This window comes from Typopeltis vanoorti, chromosome 25 (genome assembly GCF_054136105.1).
Source record: "Typopeltis vanoorti isolate ZY-2024b chromosome 25, IOZ_Tvanoo_1.0, whole genome shotgun sequence".
NCBI classification, from domain to species: Eukaryota; Metazoa; Arthropoda; class Arachnida; order Uropygi; family Thelyphonidae; genus Typopeltis; species Typopeltis vanoorti.
Window position 1 is genome coordinate 28,221,712 of NC_143573.1, and position 21,238 is coordinate 28,242,949.

A 21,238-nucleotide genomic window follows, 5' to 3' on the forward strand; every position below is an offset into this window, starting at 1 on the left:
TGATTATATTAAAGAAGCTTTCGTAAAGCGTGCACCATTTTTATTTGAGGACTTTCATAATAAAGAAGCTATTGTAAAGCGCATGAAAGAGTTACCATTAAGTAGGAATACTATTAAAGACAGAGTTATATCAATGAATGCTAGTATAGAAAATCAAATACAACAAGACTTGAACTCATGTCAATGTTTTTCCATTTGTCTCGACGAAACTACAGATATTACGTCATCAGCTCGATTAGCTATTATTGCAAGGTATGTTTACGGTGATTCTATACACGAGGAATTGATAAAGCTAGAAAATTTACCTCAAAACACAACAGGTAAAGACATATGCGACTGTGTTGTTCAAGTGTTCTGTGAGAAACAGATAGATTTATCGAAAATATTTTCGATTACAACTGATGCCATGCCTAATATGGTTGGCAGTAATGTTGGTTTAATCAAACAATTTACAGAATATGTTGGTCATCCCCTGGTTTGTTTCCATTGTATTATACATCAGGAGACACTATGTGCGAAATTAGGCTTAAAGGATTTGGATGATGTGATGAGAATTGTGACAAATGTAACTAATTTTATAGCTGCCAGGGCTTTAAACAAACGAGAATTTAATTCACTTTTAAGCGAAGTTGAATCAGTGTACAATAGTCTATTAATGTACAATAATATTCGATGGTTGAGTCGTGCCCAAGTACTTGAATGGTTTGTTGAATATTTAAATGAAATTAAATTATATTTAAATACGAAGGGCATAAAGCACAAATTTTCTCAGTTAAACGATTCTGCTTGGCTCAGTAAGCTAATGTTTTTCACAGATTTTTCATTGCACCTGAATGAACTTAATATACAATTGCAAGATTTCGGAAAATCTGTCGATGTTATGTTTGGCACGATCAAGAGCTTTGAGAATAAACTCAAAATATTTCAACGTGATTTAGAAAGTAACAGTTTTAAATATTTCCCAAGAGTGAAAATTTTTTTAACGAAACCATCCCCAAAAATCGTGAACAACATATCAACCAATCTATCGAAGTTCTAAAGTCAGTAACTGAGCAATTTTCTTCTAGATTTGAGCAATTTCAAATATTGGAACAAACAATCCAATTCATAAAGTATCCTGATGAAACAGAATTCATGAATCTTAAATTAGATGCCTTTGAGTGGTTGGATTTAAAAGATCTAGAAATTCAACTAGCTGACTTCCAGTGTAATCCTATCTGGAAAAGAAAGTTTAATGCTCTAAGAAATGAATTAGAACTTGAGTGGGAACATCTGCATGATACTGTGTGTAAAAATTCAAATTGTGAAATTCTAAGCATGTGGAAGAGCCTTCCCGAAAACTTTCATGCTAACAATTTTCTCTTCTACATACTCTTGTGAAACTATTTTCTGCCTTAAATAATATCAAATCGAAAGGGAGAAATAGATTGAGCAATGATTTGAGCGCTGCCTGTGTAGCATTAAAATGTACACACTATAGCCCTTCTATAAAACAACTTTCTACCAGTACTCAGCAACAGAAAAGTCATTAAATGTAATGTAAGTTTGTAATTTCACTTTATTAAATTAATTGTATAATATGAATTCATAGATTTTATATCAATGTCCTATTAAATAAATAGCTTAATATGATATGTATAAGTCACCATCTATGATTATGTACTTAAATTTATAATGCATGTATGCAAGTGGCACATCAACAACGTCAATGTTTAAAAAAAAAAAAGATGTTTGACACAACTGGGTAAAAAGGTTTGCCATCACTGTGGTAAACTATCCCAGAGTACAAAGGCAGTGCCTGTGTTGTGGTTCATGTGATCACTTGGATGGTAACTGCCCCAAATCTAAATGTTTCAACTGCATGGAGATCAGACATATTGCTAATCAGTGTCTCAAACCCTGTCAGAAATGCAAAGGTTCTGAAGGGCGTATTAGCACCTGCCCTTTTAGAACTTTCGCTGAAAGAATGGGAGCGGCGGTAGAGCCAGTTAGAACACCATATATATCAGAGCCATAATGAAGAGTTCCCAGATCATCCAATTCAGTCTAGTAAAGCGATGCTTTTAAACAAACTACACTTGGTAAAATCACAAAAAGTGATTTTTTTGTGATTTTACCAAATAGACCAAATAGAAATTAGTCTCAAAATTCCAGAACTGCAGGAACTGCTTTCCCAGTCAAATATGGATGGAATAACATCAGATGAAATTACCAATAATGAACCTAGTATAACAAGTGAACAGATACAAGACAAAATGCAAAAACATGAAACTGTTCTGAAAAACTGTAGAAAAAACAGAAAAGTAAGACAACTGATATGCAGACAAGATCATCAAAAAGGAAAGATAAAAATAAAACATCTTGACATCAACATGTTAGATCAAAATCCAGTTCTACTTAAATTCAATTGCATGGAACAAGCAGAGATCAGTTCTGCACCATGGAGATTCCACCAAATTTTCCGTTGATCTTTTTTCAACCAAATTCCAGACCCTGTTTTACATCACATTCCATCATATTCTGACAAGCAGTAAAACAGAATATGATGGAATGGGGAAAGGAACAGGCTTTCCTCAAAAGAAAAAAGTTGAAAGACCTGTATAAAGAGAGAAGCTAGTTCCTAACAAACCAATGCAATGGTATAGAAGGTAGCAACATCATTAGAAACATTAACATAGAGATAGAAGTGGAAAAGCAGAAACGAGGAAGAAAGAAATTTTAAGAATACAGCAGCACTTAGCCCTTCAGCTGCATTCTTCAATATACAATTCACTAAATTCCGCAAAGAAAGGACTATCACTCAAATCTGCGTTGATGGTGAAGACACGTCCACCACTCAAGACATCTTTGACTCCTTTCAAAAACACTACAAAAATCTGTTTGAAGACAATAGTACTGTTGGATATTATAACTCTTGGAACATTAATGGCTTTTCTGTTTATATTCAAGATGGTCCTGACAGACCTATTACAGCATCTGAAGTTACCATAGCCTATAAAGAATGCCAGACAAGAAAATCCTGAGGACCTCATGGTCTAGGGATAGAAATTTACTGCAAGGCCTGGGATTTTATTCTTTCCATTCTAGTTATACTATTTAATTTATTTCTCTGATCAGGACACATACCAAGTGAATTTGTAGCAAGCCATACCGTCCTCATTCAAAACCCTAATACAGATCACACCTTAATCAGCAGCTGGAGGCCTACTTCTCTATCTAATACTGACTACAAGATATTTTTCTGCATTATCAATAACAGGCTCTGGGAATGTGATAAGGAGCCTATGCCAATTCAATAACCAGCCTCCTAGTTAATAGATTCCTGTCAGACCCGGTCAAAATTCAAAAAGGAGTCAAGCGAGGTTGCCCTCTTAGTCCACTGCTCTTTGCATTGGTTCTTGAACCCTTCTTAGAGGAAGTCAACAATACACATGCTGTGCGAGGAATAACAGTTCTTTCAACAAGTTCTTTCAAGGTAAATAAGGTATGTGCCGCATATGCATATGCCGATAATGTAGTGGGCACTTTGAAGGATAATGATTCCGTATATATCTTTTGTGGTATTTTGGAAAAATTCAGCAAGCAAGATCAGTGGATTAACTACTAATGGAGACAAAACAAAATTAAATGTTTTTGGAAAGTGGGATCTTGGAGGCATTCCTTTTGGACTAACCCCTAATTAACCTCTCATTATACTCAGAATTCCCTTCTCCACTTATCCAATATTACCAGTTCAAGAACTTATATAAAAGAATTTTAAAACCTTAAAAAACTGGAAAATAGGACCACTTTCCTTTTCTTCTGAAGCCATAGTACTCAAATCCATAATCTTTCCTGCTCAGTTGTACATAATAAATAATGCAGATATCACAGAAGCTGAAGAAAAGCTATTATATAGTAAGCCTGTGCAATTTTGTTGGTCCAGTCGATACCAAGAAGTTAAAAAGGAATTTCTTCAACTATCAAAGAAGCATGGAGGATTTGGGCTTCCAGTCTTAAAATTCTGTTAAGTAATACAGCTTCAAAAATCCATAAAATATAATGCAGACCAACCACACATGTGCAGACCTTCATCTGTATTACCTGGGTTTTCATCTTGGAGTAAATGAATAAAGCTCCAAAAGCTGAGATTTTTCCTGAATATTACAACACTCTGTGCTTAACTCTAAAACTGCTACAACACTCTGGCACTGACATTTTTTCCATTAAAAAAAAGGTAAAATTTGGTATAAAAAAATCTTTAATCTCTTTCACCACAAACTTCCACATTTGGGTACTGGCAACAATACTTTGTTGCCAGTACTCATAACTTATTGAAGTGCTAAGGATACCCTTACTGGATGGATCTTGCTTGGAGAATTGCCTACTATAACTGCCTTCCAATCAATACCATATAATGGAGGTACTTTAACATTGGAGATCCATTCTGTGACATTTGTTATCAATTGGAAACAGTAGAACATGCATTCTACAGCTGCCCTCTTGCCCTGCATATCTGGAACAGTGTTGGGCATTCCGTTACTTACAACAAAACAGGTTATTTTTGTAGTATCCACCAGCTGTCAGAAATGGAAAGAGAATTTTGATTTTTATAATTAATGAATCAAAACACCATTTATGGAAGGTTAGAAAATGCTTTATAATATTATATTGTGGAAATTTTATTGTTCAATCAGACGATTTTTGTATTTAGAAAAAAACATTCTAGGAGATATCAAATTTTTGACTAGCACATTATGCAAAATTCACCAGGGGGAGATAAATTCTGTCTATTCTTGCTATGAGAGTTTTTTTTTTAATAGTTCCATCCTCTTAATTCAATGTGGTCTTATAGTCAATTTCAAGGATGCTTGGAGAGCAATCCCAGGCAGAAAAGGCCAACTCAAAGTGGTTAATTCACATAAGGCTAACCACCTGGGTATCAGTCATCTTTGCACTTTAGTTTCAATTGGTCTTTTGGCTGTTCATCTATATGAAATTGGTGAAAAAGAAAAATTGATGGCCTTTGGCTATATGATGATATAAAAGAGCTAAGGCCTTTTCTCTATCTCTCTTACTAGCTATCTGTCCTTCTTTCTTCTATCAGACTCTCTTGCACCCCTATACTAACCACTCTAGGCCAATGATAATCATCCCTTTACATTTTCACTTCAATAAAGATTGAAACTGGTTTGGGCAGTGGTCCTTCACATAATACTATGCATTATGGGATGCTAAGACAACTAATGTAAAACCATTAGCCTCTACATACAAGTAGCCCAGTCATGAAGGTACTTCATGTGCAAACTTTGTTTGCTTATACTTAGATAAAGGATGAAACCAAGAATATAATTTTTCCTATAAATTAAAGATACCAAGAATAAATTTTTTGATATCTTTAATTTATATATAATTTAATTTATATTTAATTTATATATAATACAACCGACTATTATATATAACCAAGTGAAAAAACTTTCAATGAATATTATTAGCTATGTCATTTTCTCCAAATTTTCCCAAAATGTTAATATATGTGGGATTCATTTCCTACTGTTTAGATCAGGGGTCGCCAAACTTCTTTGACTGTCGACCGCTTCAAGAGTTTTTTTTGACTTTTTATAGACCCCCTCTATTTTACTATTACATAATTTTAATATTACCTAATATGTATGTTGATGAATTTTAGAACATTAACACTCACTTGTATGTCGATGCGCAAAAATAAGACTGGGTTAGAATACGTGCAAGTATAAGTAAATAAGCAACCGTGCACGTGTTGCAATCTCGCTCCTGCCGCGTGGGAACCACCAACATCTGTTTATTGGTAAATACATAATTTTTGGCCTACTTGATTGGCCTCTGTAACTATTTTCATGACCTTAGTCCATCTTACAGGTCCTATTCATGTCACTGTTCCCACGATTCACTCTTAATTGCGTTGTCATTCAGGATGGAGGTAATCCAAGTTAACCGAATTAAATATTACCCGTACAATGATGTCTTATATTTTTCTATCAACCCCTGAGCCTGAATCGACACCTAACAATGTTATATCGACACCCCTGGGGGTCGATATCAACCACTTTGGCGGTCGCTGGTTTAGATCATCAATATGGATCACTTTTTACATTTTCCTTATTTCAGCTGCCTACTCTAATATTAGACTTGAAAAATTCCACCAATTCTTCCTTAGGAGAATCTTCTGTGGGACCATAGGCACAGATAAGTTTGATTGTCCCTCTCTCCATTTTGAAGTTTGTCCACATAACTCTAATTGGAATCTGCAAATCAAGCAGTTTTTGTTAATGTTTTGTGTTGAATGCTATCGCTACTCCTTACTTTCCCTGAGTGTCAATACCATAATATAATATCCTATACTTATTATTTTATATCTTACTACAGCCCCCCCCCCTTGTGTTCTAGACTGGTAGGACAATTCTCCTTGAATTCTGATGACCCCGAAAGGGGATTCAGGCCAAATAAAGGCTGTCAGGATCAGATCTTCACTTTACGACAATTAGTTAAAAAGCATGGGAATATAACAAAGATCTGTATTTAAGCTTTGTTGATCTGGAAAAGGCATATGACAAGGTGCCAAGAGAGAAGCTATTCAATACACTACAGTTATATGGTCTCGATGGGGCATTATATCAAGCAATACTTAGTCTGTATTTGAGATGCAAGTCAGCAGTTAGAATTGAAGGAAGTACAGGGAGATGGTTTAATGTTAAATCTGGTGTCAGACAAGGATGTACATTATCCCCTCTGTTATTCATTATCTATATGGATCACATTATGAAAGAAAGTGGTATTAAACAGGATATCAGAATTGGAGATGTTAATGTCAGCTCTTTGCTTTATGCGGACAATGTTATACTTCTAAATAAATCCACTACACGTTTGCAAGATTCTCTGACTAAATTGAATAACTGTTGTAATAGATATGGTATGAAGGTCAGCATTATAAAGACAATGAAAATAGGTAGAATTGTTGAAAGTGTCAACTGTGTTCTGAACGGGGAACCTGTGGAACAAGTAAAACATTTCAGCTACTTAGGCACGATTTTTACTGAAGATGGTAAATTAAATATGGAAATAGACAACAGAATAAACAAAGCTGGTATGGTAGGAAGTCCATTAAATAAATTCATATGGAATAAGAGAGCAATAAGTCGGAACACTAAATTAGCTGTATACAAGACAGTGTTCAAACCAGTTTTAACTTATGGATCTGAGAGCTGGGTCAGAAGTAAAATACTTGACCAAAGACTAGAGACTGCAGGTGTGAGAGTCCTGAGAAAGATTAGGGGCGTGAACAGATGGCATCAATGGTAATATCATATTAAAAACAAGGATATTAGGAAAGAACTTGACATTGTTAGCATCCAGGAATGCATTAGCAGAGCTAATCTCAGGTGGTATGGTCACTTTAACAGAATGGGAAAGGAAAGATTAGCAAAACAAGTGTTCTCTGTCAGGTTGGCAGGAAAACGACCCAGAGGAACACCAAGATATAGGTGGATTAATACGGTACAAAGTGCCTTAGACGATAGAAATATAAGTCTGATAATGTTGGAGTCTTGACAAGTAACAGACTGATTTGGAGGAAAATTGTAGATAGGAAGTTAGTAATGATGTAAATTTTTCATATAGTACTGTCATATACTGTACACCCCTTGAGGGTACATGTCAGGAATTTGATGATGATGATCTTTCTGTTCACAACAAGTGTATGCACGTAAATGCCTGCATCTATGCAAGGACACAAAGATTTTGTAATATCAAACAATGTCTGAACGTTTTACTTTACCTGGTTTTCTGACAGCCAAAGTGCTTTTAAATTCAGTGCTGTGATAGTTAACGGAAGATACTGTAATCTGTAGGGGAAAAAAAAGTCCGAGTTATAATTTTAGTAGAAATATTAGAAAAATTAAATACAATAATTAAGAAATTCAAATAAAAAAGTAGCATTTTGTTTTACATTAATGTTCAGTTAAGCAGTTTATGCTAAAGCATCCTGAGGAACCCATTTTGATTAAAAAAATAATAATAATTATCTACATCTGAGTAACAATTATAACAACATTAGTTTATGAATAAAAAAAAATAATGTTTGTTTTCTTTCTTTTTTTTACTGCTGTTTCATTATTATTGGTTATTGGCTTATAACCTGCCAAAAAAACCCAATTCATCGTCAATTCCTAATATGTACCATCAAGAAGTATGATAGTTCTGCATAAATAAATTTACATTACTAATTCCGATAAATAACTTTCTTCAAAATAAATCTGTTATTTTACAAGTCTCCAATTTTGATCGATCTTATATTTCTGTCCTCTAATTCACTACAGCTGCATCAATCCATTGTAAATCCTGCTCTTTCACTTCATTTCTTTCCTGCCATCCTGGTATAAAAAAAAACACATGTATTGCTAAACTTTCCTCTTCTATTTTTCAAATGATCATACTACTTTAAAGAACTGTCACATTCTAAAATTGTAATGTTTCATGTTTGTTCTAATATTTATTTTTTAATATGACTGAACAGGTGGCATCAATGTCACAGTCAATCATTAGTCACTTATCGGTTGTCTCTAGTGGGACAACTATTATTATTACTATCCAACTCTCAAAGATGACTTAAGGGTCAAAGCTAGATAACTAAGAGCAGATCTCCATATTCTTTATCCTGTAAGGAAAGTGAAGAACTGACCATAGCTTCAATAAGTCCACTCCTCGCATTCTCTTGATGCACCCCCACCATTAGGCATCTACTCAAATATATACTAAACAAACAATGAATGGACAGGCCACTTGGAATTTAGCCAACACATCTGTATTCTGTATAAATCAGAACAAACATGATGGTACTAAAAGAGAATGTAATGTTGTGATGGCTGGGGCATCTGGTTAAACAATGCCCCAGTGTTTTCGTCAGGAGACAAGAACGAACAATAAGTTAGCTACTGATAAAATCTTGATATCAGAACTGAAGACAGGCAGCATCAACATAAGATTCACTGATAAAATAGTGGAACTCTCAGAAGAAAATAAGAGAGGCATCATGTTGACATAAATGGCATTAGTGAAACTAAGTTAAAAAAAGATGAAATATTGCTCAATGAGGATATAAGATATGTTCCAGCAGCAGAGATCAAGAAAAGGAAAAAGTAAATATAATGGTCAACATTCTGTGAAAATACAGTTTTTCATGGCAGGGAATTTCAAGTGGCAAGATGTAGACAAATTTCAAAATTGGATAAGAATTATTTGTGTCTGGTCACAAAGAAGGTCTGATAAAATCTTGATATCAGAAAGAAATCTGAGGAAGAACTGTAGAAATTTTAACAGTCATCATAGAAGGCAGCTAAAATAACGAAAAAGGAAAACATGGACTTGTTTAAGATCTGGGTAGAGTAAGAAATAAAACCAAAAATATAGAAATGTTAAAGGGGGGGGGGGGATTTTGAGAAAAGAGTAAGGCCAATACTAAAGGGAAGCATTTACGTAATCAGTAAATACAAAAAAAAAAACGCTCTCTCTTGATGCTTAACTCAAACTGAACAAGCAAAACGAGTATGTGGCAGGCGAGTAAAACAAACGCGAGACCGCCAAACAATTCGGCTGGTGGTGCGGTTGCCGCCGTGCAGCCTCGCCATTAGTTGAGCTACTTTACCATGAACAAAGAGACTGAAATGGCGATGCAGATGGAGCGCGTTTATCATCTCTGTTAATTAAATTTATTCATTAGTCCCTATTAAAATGCTATTTACTTGTATTTCAGAGTTTTGTGAAAAAAAGAAAACCCAAAAACGAAACACCTAGGTTTTCGAGAGTTTTTTAGGCGACCTGGCATTTGACTATCATGACCCAGTGCCAGGTCGTGACCCACCATTTGGAAAATGCTGGGTCAGAGTATTGAAGTGGAGACATTGGGGAAATTAGTAAATAAAAATATGATTTATTACATAATTAATTTCTAAATACAGAGCACTAAAAAATAAAGTTGATAACCTATGCAAAAAAGCCAAAGAAAATGGTTAGAAGAAAAAGTTAAGAAATGCCAAGAAGCATACCAACAAAACAACCTAAAAGTCTTCCATGATACTGCAAGAGAAATTACAAAGGAATTCTCAGCAAAAGCAATAACAATGATAAACAACAAGATGACTCAAACAAGGAATATTGAAGATAAGAAAAATCTGGTCAAACCATTTTAAGACTATCTTCTGCCAAGGAAACAAAACTACAATGCCAACAATAGAAGAAAATAATGACCACCCAAAAATTTCACAAGAAGAAATTAGATAAGCAATAAAACAGATGAAAAACAATAAAGCACCAGGCATTGATACTATCCCTACTGAACTGTGGTCATATGGAGGTAGCATATCAATAGAATATTTAACAACCCTATTCAATAAAATACTACAAACAGGAGAGATCCCAGATGACTGGAGAACTGGAAAGATCATCCCAATATACAAGGAAGGAGACAAGAGACTGCAGAAATTACACACATACACTAATCAATTTACTCTCCCACACCTATAAAACATTCGTAAGAATTATACAAAATAGATTAAAAAACACCTATGAAGAAATGATATGCATAGAACAAGCTGGTTTCTGAGAAAACTATTCAGCAATAGACCAAATTTTCACATTGCACAAACTAGCAGAGTTCAGCTGGGAAGACCATAAAGAACTATATTGTTGTTATGTGGACTTTAAACAAGCTTTCAATAGCATCAACAGAGAAATCCTTCTTAAAATTCTACTAGAAAAAGCAATAGACAAATATATAATACAGTTTCTGATAAAATATTACTCTAAGACAAATGCAATAATTAAAAAGGACACACTCACAACAGAACCCATAGAGATCCAAAAAGGAGTAATGCAAGGATGCCCATTATCCCCGTGCCTATTCAACATATATCTAGAAGAAGTTGTAAAGAAAGCAATAGACAATGAGCCTGGAATCAATGTCAATGGTTTAAACATAAATAATATCAAATATGCAGATGATCTCGTCCTTATTGCAAGAACTCCAAATGAACTACAAAAGTTGATAAACAAGCTAAATGAAACCTGTAAAACATATGACATGACAATAATTATACAAAAGACAAAAGTGATGAAAATAGGGAGGAACGGAACTACCATCTCAGCCACCCTAAACGGAGAACAAATAGAACAAGTAGAGAACTTCATATATCTTGGATCAAAACTAACAAAACAATAGATGAACTCAAAACAATCAAACACAGAATAGCAATAGGATGGACCACCAATGGAAAATTATAGAAAATCTGGAAAACAAACAAGATATATAAGCAAGCCAAAATCAAATTATATGAAGCAATAATTATACCAACAGTCATCTATGGAACAGAAGCATGGACAGTTAAGAAAAGAGAGAAGAAAAAACTGTTGGCATTTGAAATGAAATGCTTAAGAAAAATAAATAGAACAAGTTGGAAAGAAAAGAAAACAAACAGCACAGTCAGACAAGAATTATTGTATAAAAAGACAATAATAGAAAAAATTAGAACACAACAACTGAGATGGTTTGGACACACTGTATGCATGGATGCAGACAGACTTCCTAACGTCCTAATCAATACTTTTCCAACTGAAAAAAGAAGACCTGAAAGACCAAGAATTACTGGCTGAAATTAATAAGAAATTAATTTTGTATACGAAACATTGAATAAGAAATTAATAATAAAGATGGCATTGATGTAGATGTTGAACGTAGTAGTAGTTGGTGGATTGAGTGGTGGAGATGGAAAGTTTTGGAGTAGGTGCCCTCCCTAGATGAGTCTTTGGACTCCCTGGAGGTGCTATGTAATAATAATAACAACATCTCGGGATGCAGAACATATAAGAAACATTTTCGAACAGCAAGGAATAGAGAAGACTGGAAGTTCCTGCTCAAGAGGAGACTCAACCTGTCTTAGACAGAAGAGAAGACAGTATGTTCAAAAATTATTGACTGTAAATTAGAAATTCTGAAAGCAAAAAAGTTGTGTGCATATAGTTCACATGGCATGTGCATTCCCTATTTGAGCGATGTGCACACATGCACAGATTAGAGGAAATATTGCTCTCAAGTATGGTGTACAAGTCTACAGGATTCTTTAACTAAATTGAATAACTGATATAGCAAAGATGGCATTAAAATCAGTAATTAAGTAATAAACTTATGAAAACAAAACAGGAGCTTGGAAAATATCGACTGCATCCTGTTTGGAAAACCTGCAAAACAAGCAACATATTTCAGCTATTTAATCGCAAGGTTTAATGAAGATGAAAAATTAGATAACGAAATAAATAACAGAATAATTCTCATTAGATAAAAGTTAGTCAAAACACTAAACTAGCTGTATAAAATACAGCATTTGAACCAATTTCAACGTACAAATCTGAGCTGGTTTAATAGTAAAACAAATGATCAGAAACTAAAGACCACAGATATGAGAATTCTGAAAAATATTAGAGTGAAGAGGTGGCATCATTGGCAGACTCATTAAAAATAAAGATATTAGGAAAGAACCTAATACTGTTAGCATTTTCAAGAATGTGAACAGAACTAATCTAAGGTGAAGAAGTCACTTCAACAGAATGAGAGGGTTAATATTGCAAAACAAGTTTGATGACAAAGGAACAATCAAGACTGATGCAATTAGAAGTCAGAGAAGGCCAAAATAAGAGTATTATCACCGTCTACAAAAAAAAAAAAAAAAAACTCAGTCTACTAAATGACAAAAATATAGAAATTGCAGTTCTTACAGAAACAAAAAAGAAACTTAAAGGAACAAAAGAAAAAGCTAACTACAATATCATATATAGTGGAGTGGACAAACAAACACATGCAAAAGCTGGTGTGATGATTTGGATCCATAAATCAATTAATTAAAGCAAAAATAATTCATTATACATACTGGAATGAAAGAATATTAGAAGTGCGATTAAAATTAAAGAAAATTTAATAGTTATTGGAGTGTATGCCCCTGAAGAAGGAAAAGAAGAAGAAAACGATTAATTTTACAAAGAGTTGCAAGGAATATATGAAAAATTAAATAAAACAAACCATATAATTATAGCTGGAAATCTTAATGCAAGAATAGGAATGAAAAAAATTAACAATAATATACAAAAATTAGGACAACCAACAGTAAACAAAAATGGAAAGCAACTCATTGATTATACAATATATAATAATTTAAAAATAATGAATACATTTTACAAACATAAAAATATACATAAATATACGTGGTGTGCAAGAGGACAAAAATCAAAAACAGACTACTTTATAGCAAATGAAAAAGCAGCAAACCTCTTCCTAGACGTTAAAGTTAGAAAAGAACTAGAAATTGACACAGATCACTATTTAGTACAGGCAAAACTAAGATTTCCACCAAACTGGCTACAAAAAATAAACTAGAAAAACAAACTTAATTACAAAATAAGACAACTAAATGATTCAAGCATAAGAAATTTACATACCAACAGAGGTTTAATAACTACTTAGAAAAAATACAATAAAAGGACAAAAAGGACATTTGAGAAAGAATGGAATAATAAAAAAGAAATTATCGCATCAGCAGTATATGAAAGTCTAAGAACACACAAAAAATATCATAAAAATAAAAATTACATATATGGGACAATGAAATAAAAACAATAATTATTAAATCACTTAAGGAATTGAACAACATAGATAAGAATATAACCTAAATTACACTTTAATAAATATTTCCAATATTTCAGCAACTTTGTCACGTTGCCATCTTCAAAAGGAACTTATAAAAAAAGGCACGTGCACGTAGGCACTACAACACAGTAACTGAGAATGAAGAGATGAAGCTATTGTTCAGTCCTGATGGTGCCCTCCAGCGGGCTAAGTAGGTGTTCTTGGCCGTTGGGCTGAAGGTCTGCTGATGTAAGCCTCCCAAATTTGGGGCATTCGCATACAACCAAATTTGTTGAGGTTTGGAGAGTTTCTTAGGGCTGAGGCTGATTCCATAAATAGTCTTTCGAATTTGTATTTGCTACGGTGTATTATTGTAGCTTTCTTCCACCGTATTCTGTGGCATGTATCCAGAGCATGGTCTGCAAGACCAGAATGGCTGTACTTGTGAAAACGGATGTAGTCCTTGTGTTCAGAAATTCTGATATTTGTTGTCCTGCCTGTTTGGCCAAAATAAGACAGTTTACAGCTGCAAGAGACCTGGTATACACAAGGTAGATCTTTCGTGGAGCGGATAAGAGATGCCAATTTTCTGTATGGCCTGTAAGAGGAGGATAGGTCATGTTTTTTTAAGATTTTCGTAATTTTTTCCGAGGTGCCTCGGATGTAAGGAATGGTGATGGATTTAGAGCAATCTTTGTTGTGGAGGGGGAAGGGCGGCTGTGGTTTGTAGATTTTAATATTTTTCGGATTTTTTTCAGGGGGTAGCCATTGGCTGAGAGTGTTGAGGATGTGATTTAGTTCAGTGTTTAGGGCCATGTTGTTAGAACAGATTAGTTTAGCCCTGTTGTATAGTGTTTTCACCACTCCATATTGTTGTGAGGGGGGAGGGGGGGGGAAATTGTTGGTGAATGAATCTGCCTGTATGGGTGGGTTTTCTATAAACTGAGAAAACCAAGGTTTCATCAGGCTGGCGGGTGACTAGTGTGTCTAGGAAAGAGAGGCTGTTGTTTTCCTCTTTTTTTCCAAATATCAGAATTTCTGAACACAAGTACAGAATTCTGAACACAAGAATACATCCGTCTTCACAAGTACAGCCATTCTGGTCTTGTGGACCATGCTCTGGATACATGCCACAGAATACAGTGGAAGAAAGCCACACCAATACACCCTACGAAATACAAATTCGAAAGACTATTTATAGAATCAGCCTCAGCCCTAAGAAACTCTCCAAACCTCAATAAATTTGGTTGTATGTGACTGCCCCAAATTTGGGAGGCTTACATCAGCAGACCTTCAGCCCAACGGCCAAGAACACCTACTTAGCCCGCTAGAGGGCACCATCAGGACTTTTAGGAGAACAATAACTTCATTCTCAGTTACTGTGTTGTAGTGCCTACGTGCACGTGCCTTTTTTTGCAAGTTCCTTTTGAAGATGGCAACGTGACGTTGCCGAAATATCGGAAATATTTATTAAAGTGTAATTTGATTTATATTCATATCTACGTTGTTCAATTCCTTAAGTAATTTAATAATGCATAACCAACATATAAGCCTGTCTATGAGAATTAACATCATCCACGGAGATGCGATCGCACGGAAGGCCTGCCAATACGGTAAAATGAAGTTGTCTAGACAATTAAATCATCTAACTTTCCTAAAACGCTGCACGGATAATCAGGTAATCCCGAACTGTGTAAAATTCAAGCACCGTTTTGTTTCACAAAAAGCTCTCCATATATATAACCGCGCCAGCTATGCGTTGCTTCGCGAACAAATCACCACCACGCGGTTTCTCTTAGCGGACATTAACAAAGCTATTTGTGCCTTCGAAGAAGAGCTTTCGTGCGCTTTAAATCATGAGCTTTGGTCAATTTTATATGACGTCTCGTGTACTGCTGCAGACAAAGAATTTGAAAAAATACGACGCTGACAGATGAAAACATTCGAAAAATTAAAAAAGAACTCTACCGTCAATCCAAAACTTCCTACCAACACCGTAATCTACCTTTCTTCAGTCACCCTGAAGCACTCGACACGCTTTCACGTGGCCACAACATCGGCATTGCTCCCAGAAAAATACCTAGTGAGGATATTATGATCCAGATTGAACGCAGAATCTGCCACTTTGCACATCAAATGGCCAACAGTGTAAGACTGGATGTAACTTGTGTCCTCTCCAAAGCAAGACCACCAAAAACCAACATATCCAACAAGGAATATAAAGCTGTGCAAGAAATGAGGAATAATAAAGAATTAGTTATCACCAAAGGGGATAAGGGAAATGCAACTGTAGTACTTAACCAAAAGGACTACACGGGTAAGCTTAATGCTCTTCTATTAGATAGGGCTAATTAGCTCCATACGGAATACAATCCCCCCAACTCACAAATTAAAAAACTTCACAGGCTCCTTAAGAAAGTCACTTCTTGGCCTGTAGAAGTTATCAACAGATTAAAGAAGTTTAACTCTATACCCCCCCCCCAGTATTTACGGACGCTCAAAAATACATAAAGAAAATGTGCCATTACGTCCCATAGTGGATGGCATTGATTCCCCCACATACAAATTAGCTAAACATTTGGCCAAAGAGCTCACACACTATATTCGCAACACCCCATCACACAAAAAAAACTCAGCCCACTTCAAAGCCAGCATAGAAAACCTTACACTCCAACATACTGACATAATGGTCAGCTTTGACGTCTCCTCCTTATTCACAAATGTCCCAAGGAAACTTTAGAGCTAATCCAAGCTAAATTTTCTCCCGATATTTCAGCCATATTTCAGTTCACAATGAACTCAGGCTATTTCATTTGGCTGGGAAAATTCTACAAACAAATAGAGGGGACAGTCATGGGTTCACCACTCTCCCCATCCTTGGCCAATTTCTTTATGGAGACCTTTGAAGAAAAAGCGTTAGCCTCTGCCCCACAAAAACCAACCATATGGCTTCGCTATGTTGATGATGTGTTCGCTATTTGGCCATATGGCTCTGAAACACTCCTCTCCTCCTTAACACACTTAAACAACCAACACCCCAGAATCAAGTTCACCCTGGAAAAAGAGGAAAACAACAGCCTCCCTTTCCTAGACACACTAGTCACCCACCAGCCTGACGGAACCTTGGTTTTCTCAGTTTATAGAAAACCCACCCATACAAGCAGATACATTCACCAACAAATGTATCTGCCTGTATGGGTGTATCAATCTCCCCCCCCTGCCCTCACAACAACATGGAGTGGTGAAAACACTATACAACAGGACTAAAATAATCTTTTCTAATGACTTGGCCCTAAACACTGAACTAAATCACATCCTCAACACTTTCTCAGCCAATGGCTATCCCCAAAAAAAATCCAAAAAATATTAAAACCTACAAACCACTGCCCCCCCCCCCCCTCCACAACAAGAATTACTCTAAATCCATCACCATTCCCTACATCCGAGGCACCTTGGAAAAAATTACCAAAATCTTAAAAAAAACATGACCTGTCCTCCTGTTACAGGCCATACAGAAAAATTGGCATCCCTTATCTGCTCCACGAAAGACCAACCACTTCCCCTAGACCTACCTGGTGTATACCACGTCCCTTGCAGCTGTAAACTGTGTTACTTTGGCCAAACAGGCAGGACAACGAATATCAGAATTTCTGAACACAAGGACTACATCCATTTTCACAAGTACAGCCATTCTGGTCTTGCAGACCATGCTCTGGATACACGCCACAGAATACGGTGGAAGAAAGCTACAATAATACACCGTAGCAAATACAAATTCGAAAGATTGTTTATGAAATCAGCCTACTCTCCAAACCTCAACAAATTTGGTTGTATGCGACTGCCCCAAATTTGGAAGGCTAACATCAGCAGACCATCAGCCCAATGGCCAAGAACACCTACTTAGCCTGCTAGAGGGCACTATCAGGACTGAACAATAGCTTCATCTCTTCATTCTCAGTTACTGTGTTGTAGTGCCTACGTGCACGTGCCATTTTTTGTAAGTTCCTTTTGAAGATGGCAATGTGACGTTGCCGAAATATCGGAAATATTTATTAAAGTGTAATTTAATTTATATTCGTATCTACGTTGTTCAATTCCTTAAGTGATTTAATAATGCATAACCAACGTATAAGCCTGTCTATGAGTAAAAACAATAATTGAAAATAAAAAACTGACTTTTAAAAGATGGTTAAGTAGTAAAAAACAAGAAGATGAATAAAATATAAAAAAAGATGAGCAATAGCCAAAAGAGAAACCAGAAAGAGACACAGAGAAAGCTGGGAAAAATTTATATCATATCTAGAAAATTACACATACAAAATAAGACCCAGTGCATACAAAATACTAAAACACATGAATGCAGATATAAAAGAAACTGCAAATATAAATTGTGAAATAGATCTAAAAGAATTCTTGGATTACTTTACAGATCTTTGGATGGATAATACTGGCATCAAAAATAATTACACCAGAAACTTACAAAATACCTTAAATATGATAACAATGAAAGAATTCAATGACAACCAACTTTTCTCACACTGAAAGTGACATGCCTTATTATTATTAATTGATAACTTACCAACTTCTATGATTTCCAGCCAATCATTATTCTCCTTATATTTCTTATTCTAGAGCCTCTGTAGCTCAGTCGGTATAGATGAAGTCCTTTGTTCGATTTCCATCCATGACATGAGGAACCTTTATCTGATCTCTTTCGACTAAAGGCAAGTTAGTTGGTCTCATACAGAGGTAGAGAATTTTTTTCACCCCAAAACACTGGTTTTTGTCTCTTAAAACAGGCAAACTGGCCTTGTGAATATACACGGATCTACAGTCTTAAAATACATACTTAATCCATCTTTAGAAGGGCTCAACCCATCTTAAGTGGGGGGGGGGACACAATATGAAATAAATTTCTTATCCTGAATTTTTGTAAGGGTTTGAATTTTTTCTAACTCCTTGGTGTTCGTCGTCAAATTCCAAACGTGTACCCTCAAGGGGTGTCTAACTTCCTATCTACAATTTTCTTCCAAATCAATCTGTCAAGACTCCAACATTGTCAGATCCTATATTTCTATCTTTCATAATCATCAAATTCCTGTTAAGTAACCCCTTGAGGGTACTTGGCGGGAAAAATTTACATCATTACTAACTTCCTATCTACAATTTTCCTCCAAATCAGTCTGTTACTTGTCAAGACTCCATTATCAGATCTTATATTTGTATCGTCTAAGGCACTTTGTACCGTATCAATCCACCTATATCTTGGTCTTCCTCTGGGTCATTTTCCTGCCAACCTGGCAGAGAACGCTTGTTTTGCTAATCTTTAATTACCCATTCTGTTTAAGTGACCATACCACCTGAGATTAGCTCTACTAACGCATTCCTGGATACGGACAATGTCAAGTTCTTTCCTAATATCCTCGTTTTTAATATGATATTGCCATTGATGCCATCTGTTCATGCCTATAATCTTTCTCAGGACTCTCATATCTGCAGTCTCTAGTCTTTGGTCAAGTGTTTTACTTCTCAGATCTCAGATCCATAAGTTAAAACTGGTTTGAACACTGTCTAGTATACAACTAATTTAGTGTTCCGACTAATTTCTCTCTTATTCCATATGAATTTATTCAAATGACTTTCTACCATACCAGCTTTGTTGTTTCTGTTGTCTATTTCCACATTTAATTTACCATCTTCACTAAAAATTGTGCCCAAGTAGCTGAAATGTCCTACTTGTTCCACAGGTTTTTAATATGATATTGCCATCGATGCCATCTGTTCATGCTTCTAATCTTTCTCAGGACTCTCATATCTGTGGTCTTTGATCACGTGTTTTACTTCTAACCCAACTCTCAAATCCATAAGTTAAAATTGGTTTGAACACTATCTTGTATAGAGCTAATTTAGTGTTTTGACTAATTTTTCTCTTATTCCATATAAATTTATTCAGTCTATTTCAATATTTAATTTACCATCTTCACTAAATATCATGCCTAAGTAGCTGAAATGTTTTACTTGTTCTATAGGTTCTCCATTCACAATGCAGTTGATATTTTCACTGTTTCTACCTATTGTCATTGTCTTGTTATTGCTGACCTTATCTATTACAACAGTTATACAATTTAGTCAGCAAATCTTGCAGACTTATAGCATTTATTTAGAAGTATAACATCATCTACATAAAGAAAAAAGTTGAAATTAACATCTCTAATTTTGATATTAGGTTTAATACCATTTTATTTGATAATGCGATCCATATAGATTATGAATAACCTGGGATAACTTACATCCTTGTCTGACACCAGATTTAAGATTAACCCATCTTCCTGTACTTCTTCAATTCTAACTGCAGACTTACAACTCAAATAAAGACTAAGTATTGCATGATATAAAGTCCCACTGACATCATATAATAGTGATTTGAATAGCTTCTCTCTTGGCACCTTGTCATATGCTTTTCGCAGATCTACAAAACTTAAATGCAGATCTTTGTTATATTCCCATGACTTCTCAACTATTTGTCGTAAAGCTTGAATTCAGCTTTTTCTTCACAAAGCATCTCTTCCAGAATTCTTCTCAACCGTTTCTCATGTATACTGGCATAAATCTTACCAGGTACACACATTAGAGAAATACCTCTGCAATTGTCACATTCAGTTTTATTTCTCTTTTTATATATGGGTACTATGAGAGCTCTACTCCAATCATCTGGAATTCGTCCCTCTGTCCAGGCATTCTGAACTATGCACTGTAAGACTTTTATACCTCCATTCTTGAGCATTCTGGTCAAATATCATCTACTCCAGCTGCCTTTCGATGGCTTTTTTTAATTCAAGTATGAATATGTATTCCTTATTGCATGCCTGGTGTTGCACCTCAAATGAATTTTGATTCAGAACATGAACAAATCATTCAGGGCTCAACAGAATAACTACAAATTTAATGAAAGGAAAGGCTTGCATTTAGTTAAAACCACATAAGAATGTATTAATTATAAAGGGTGATGAGGTATAGCTTTGTATTAAAGTGGTATATTATTCAAAAATTTGTTAAGTGAACAGGAAATCATTTGTATTATATCATTCAGTTAAAATTAGCTTAAATAAGAATATTCCACTGGACGACTTATAAGAGTAGGTCCAAAGGTCTAATACTTGCTGGCGTAAAGCCCGAGGCTTCTTGATACACAGAAGGCGAAGTGCATAAGCAGTTCCGAGAAATCTGCCATAGCGAAAATGCTGAGATCATCATGAGGACGAGAATGGCATAGCGCCATGTAGGAGGTCCAGAAAAAAAAAAAAAAAAAAAGAGGGTGCTGTGCAAAGAAAATATAAGTGATTGCACATGGACATACAAGGCTTTTTTTTTTTCCGGACTGTTGGTTGTGGGCTCCTTTGATCAAGGAGTGGTTCCAGGTCGTGCGATAGGCAGAGGTATGTGTCGGTGGGAAAAATGAAGTAGTCTACTCGAAATACAGCAGAAGGAATTCCAGCGCAAGTAGGCGGACGCTTTCCTAGCAAGCACTTGTAAGCTCGTAGAAGTCCCCCGAAT

General features: G+C 35.4%; 1 protein-coding gene across 1 annotated transcript in view; it reads right to left on the reverse strand.

Annotated features, from left to right (window-relative positions):
* Positions 1-21,238, reverse strand: part of LOC150092621 (protein lap4-like) — a 737,075-nt gene that overhangs the window by 537,082 nt on the left and 178,755 nt on the right. The window contains exon 9 of the mRNA XM_090414245.1: positions 7,793-7,859. Coding sequence (XP_090270371.1) covers positions 7,793-7,859 — 67 coding nt within the window. The remainder of the gene's footprint in view (positions 1-7,792; positions 7,860-21,238) is intronic.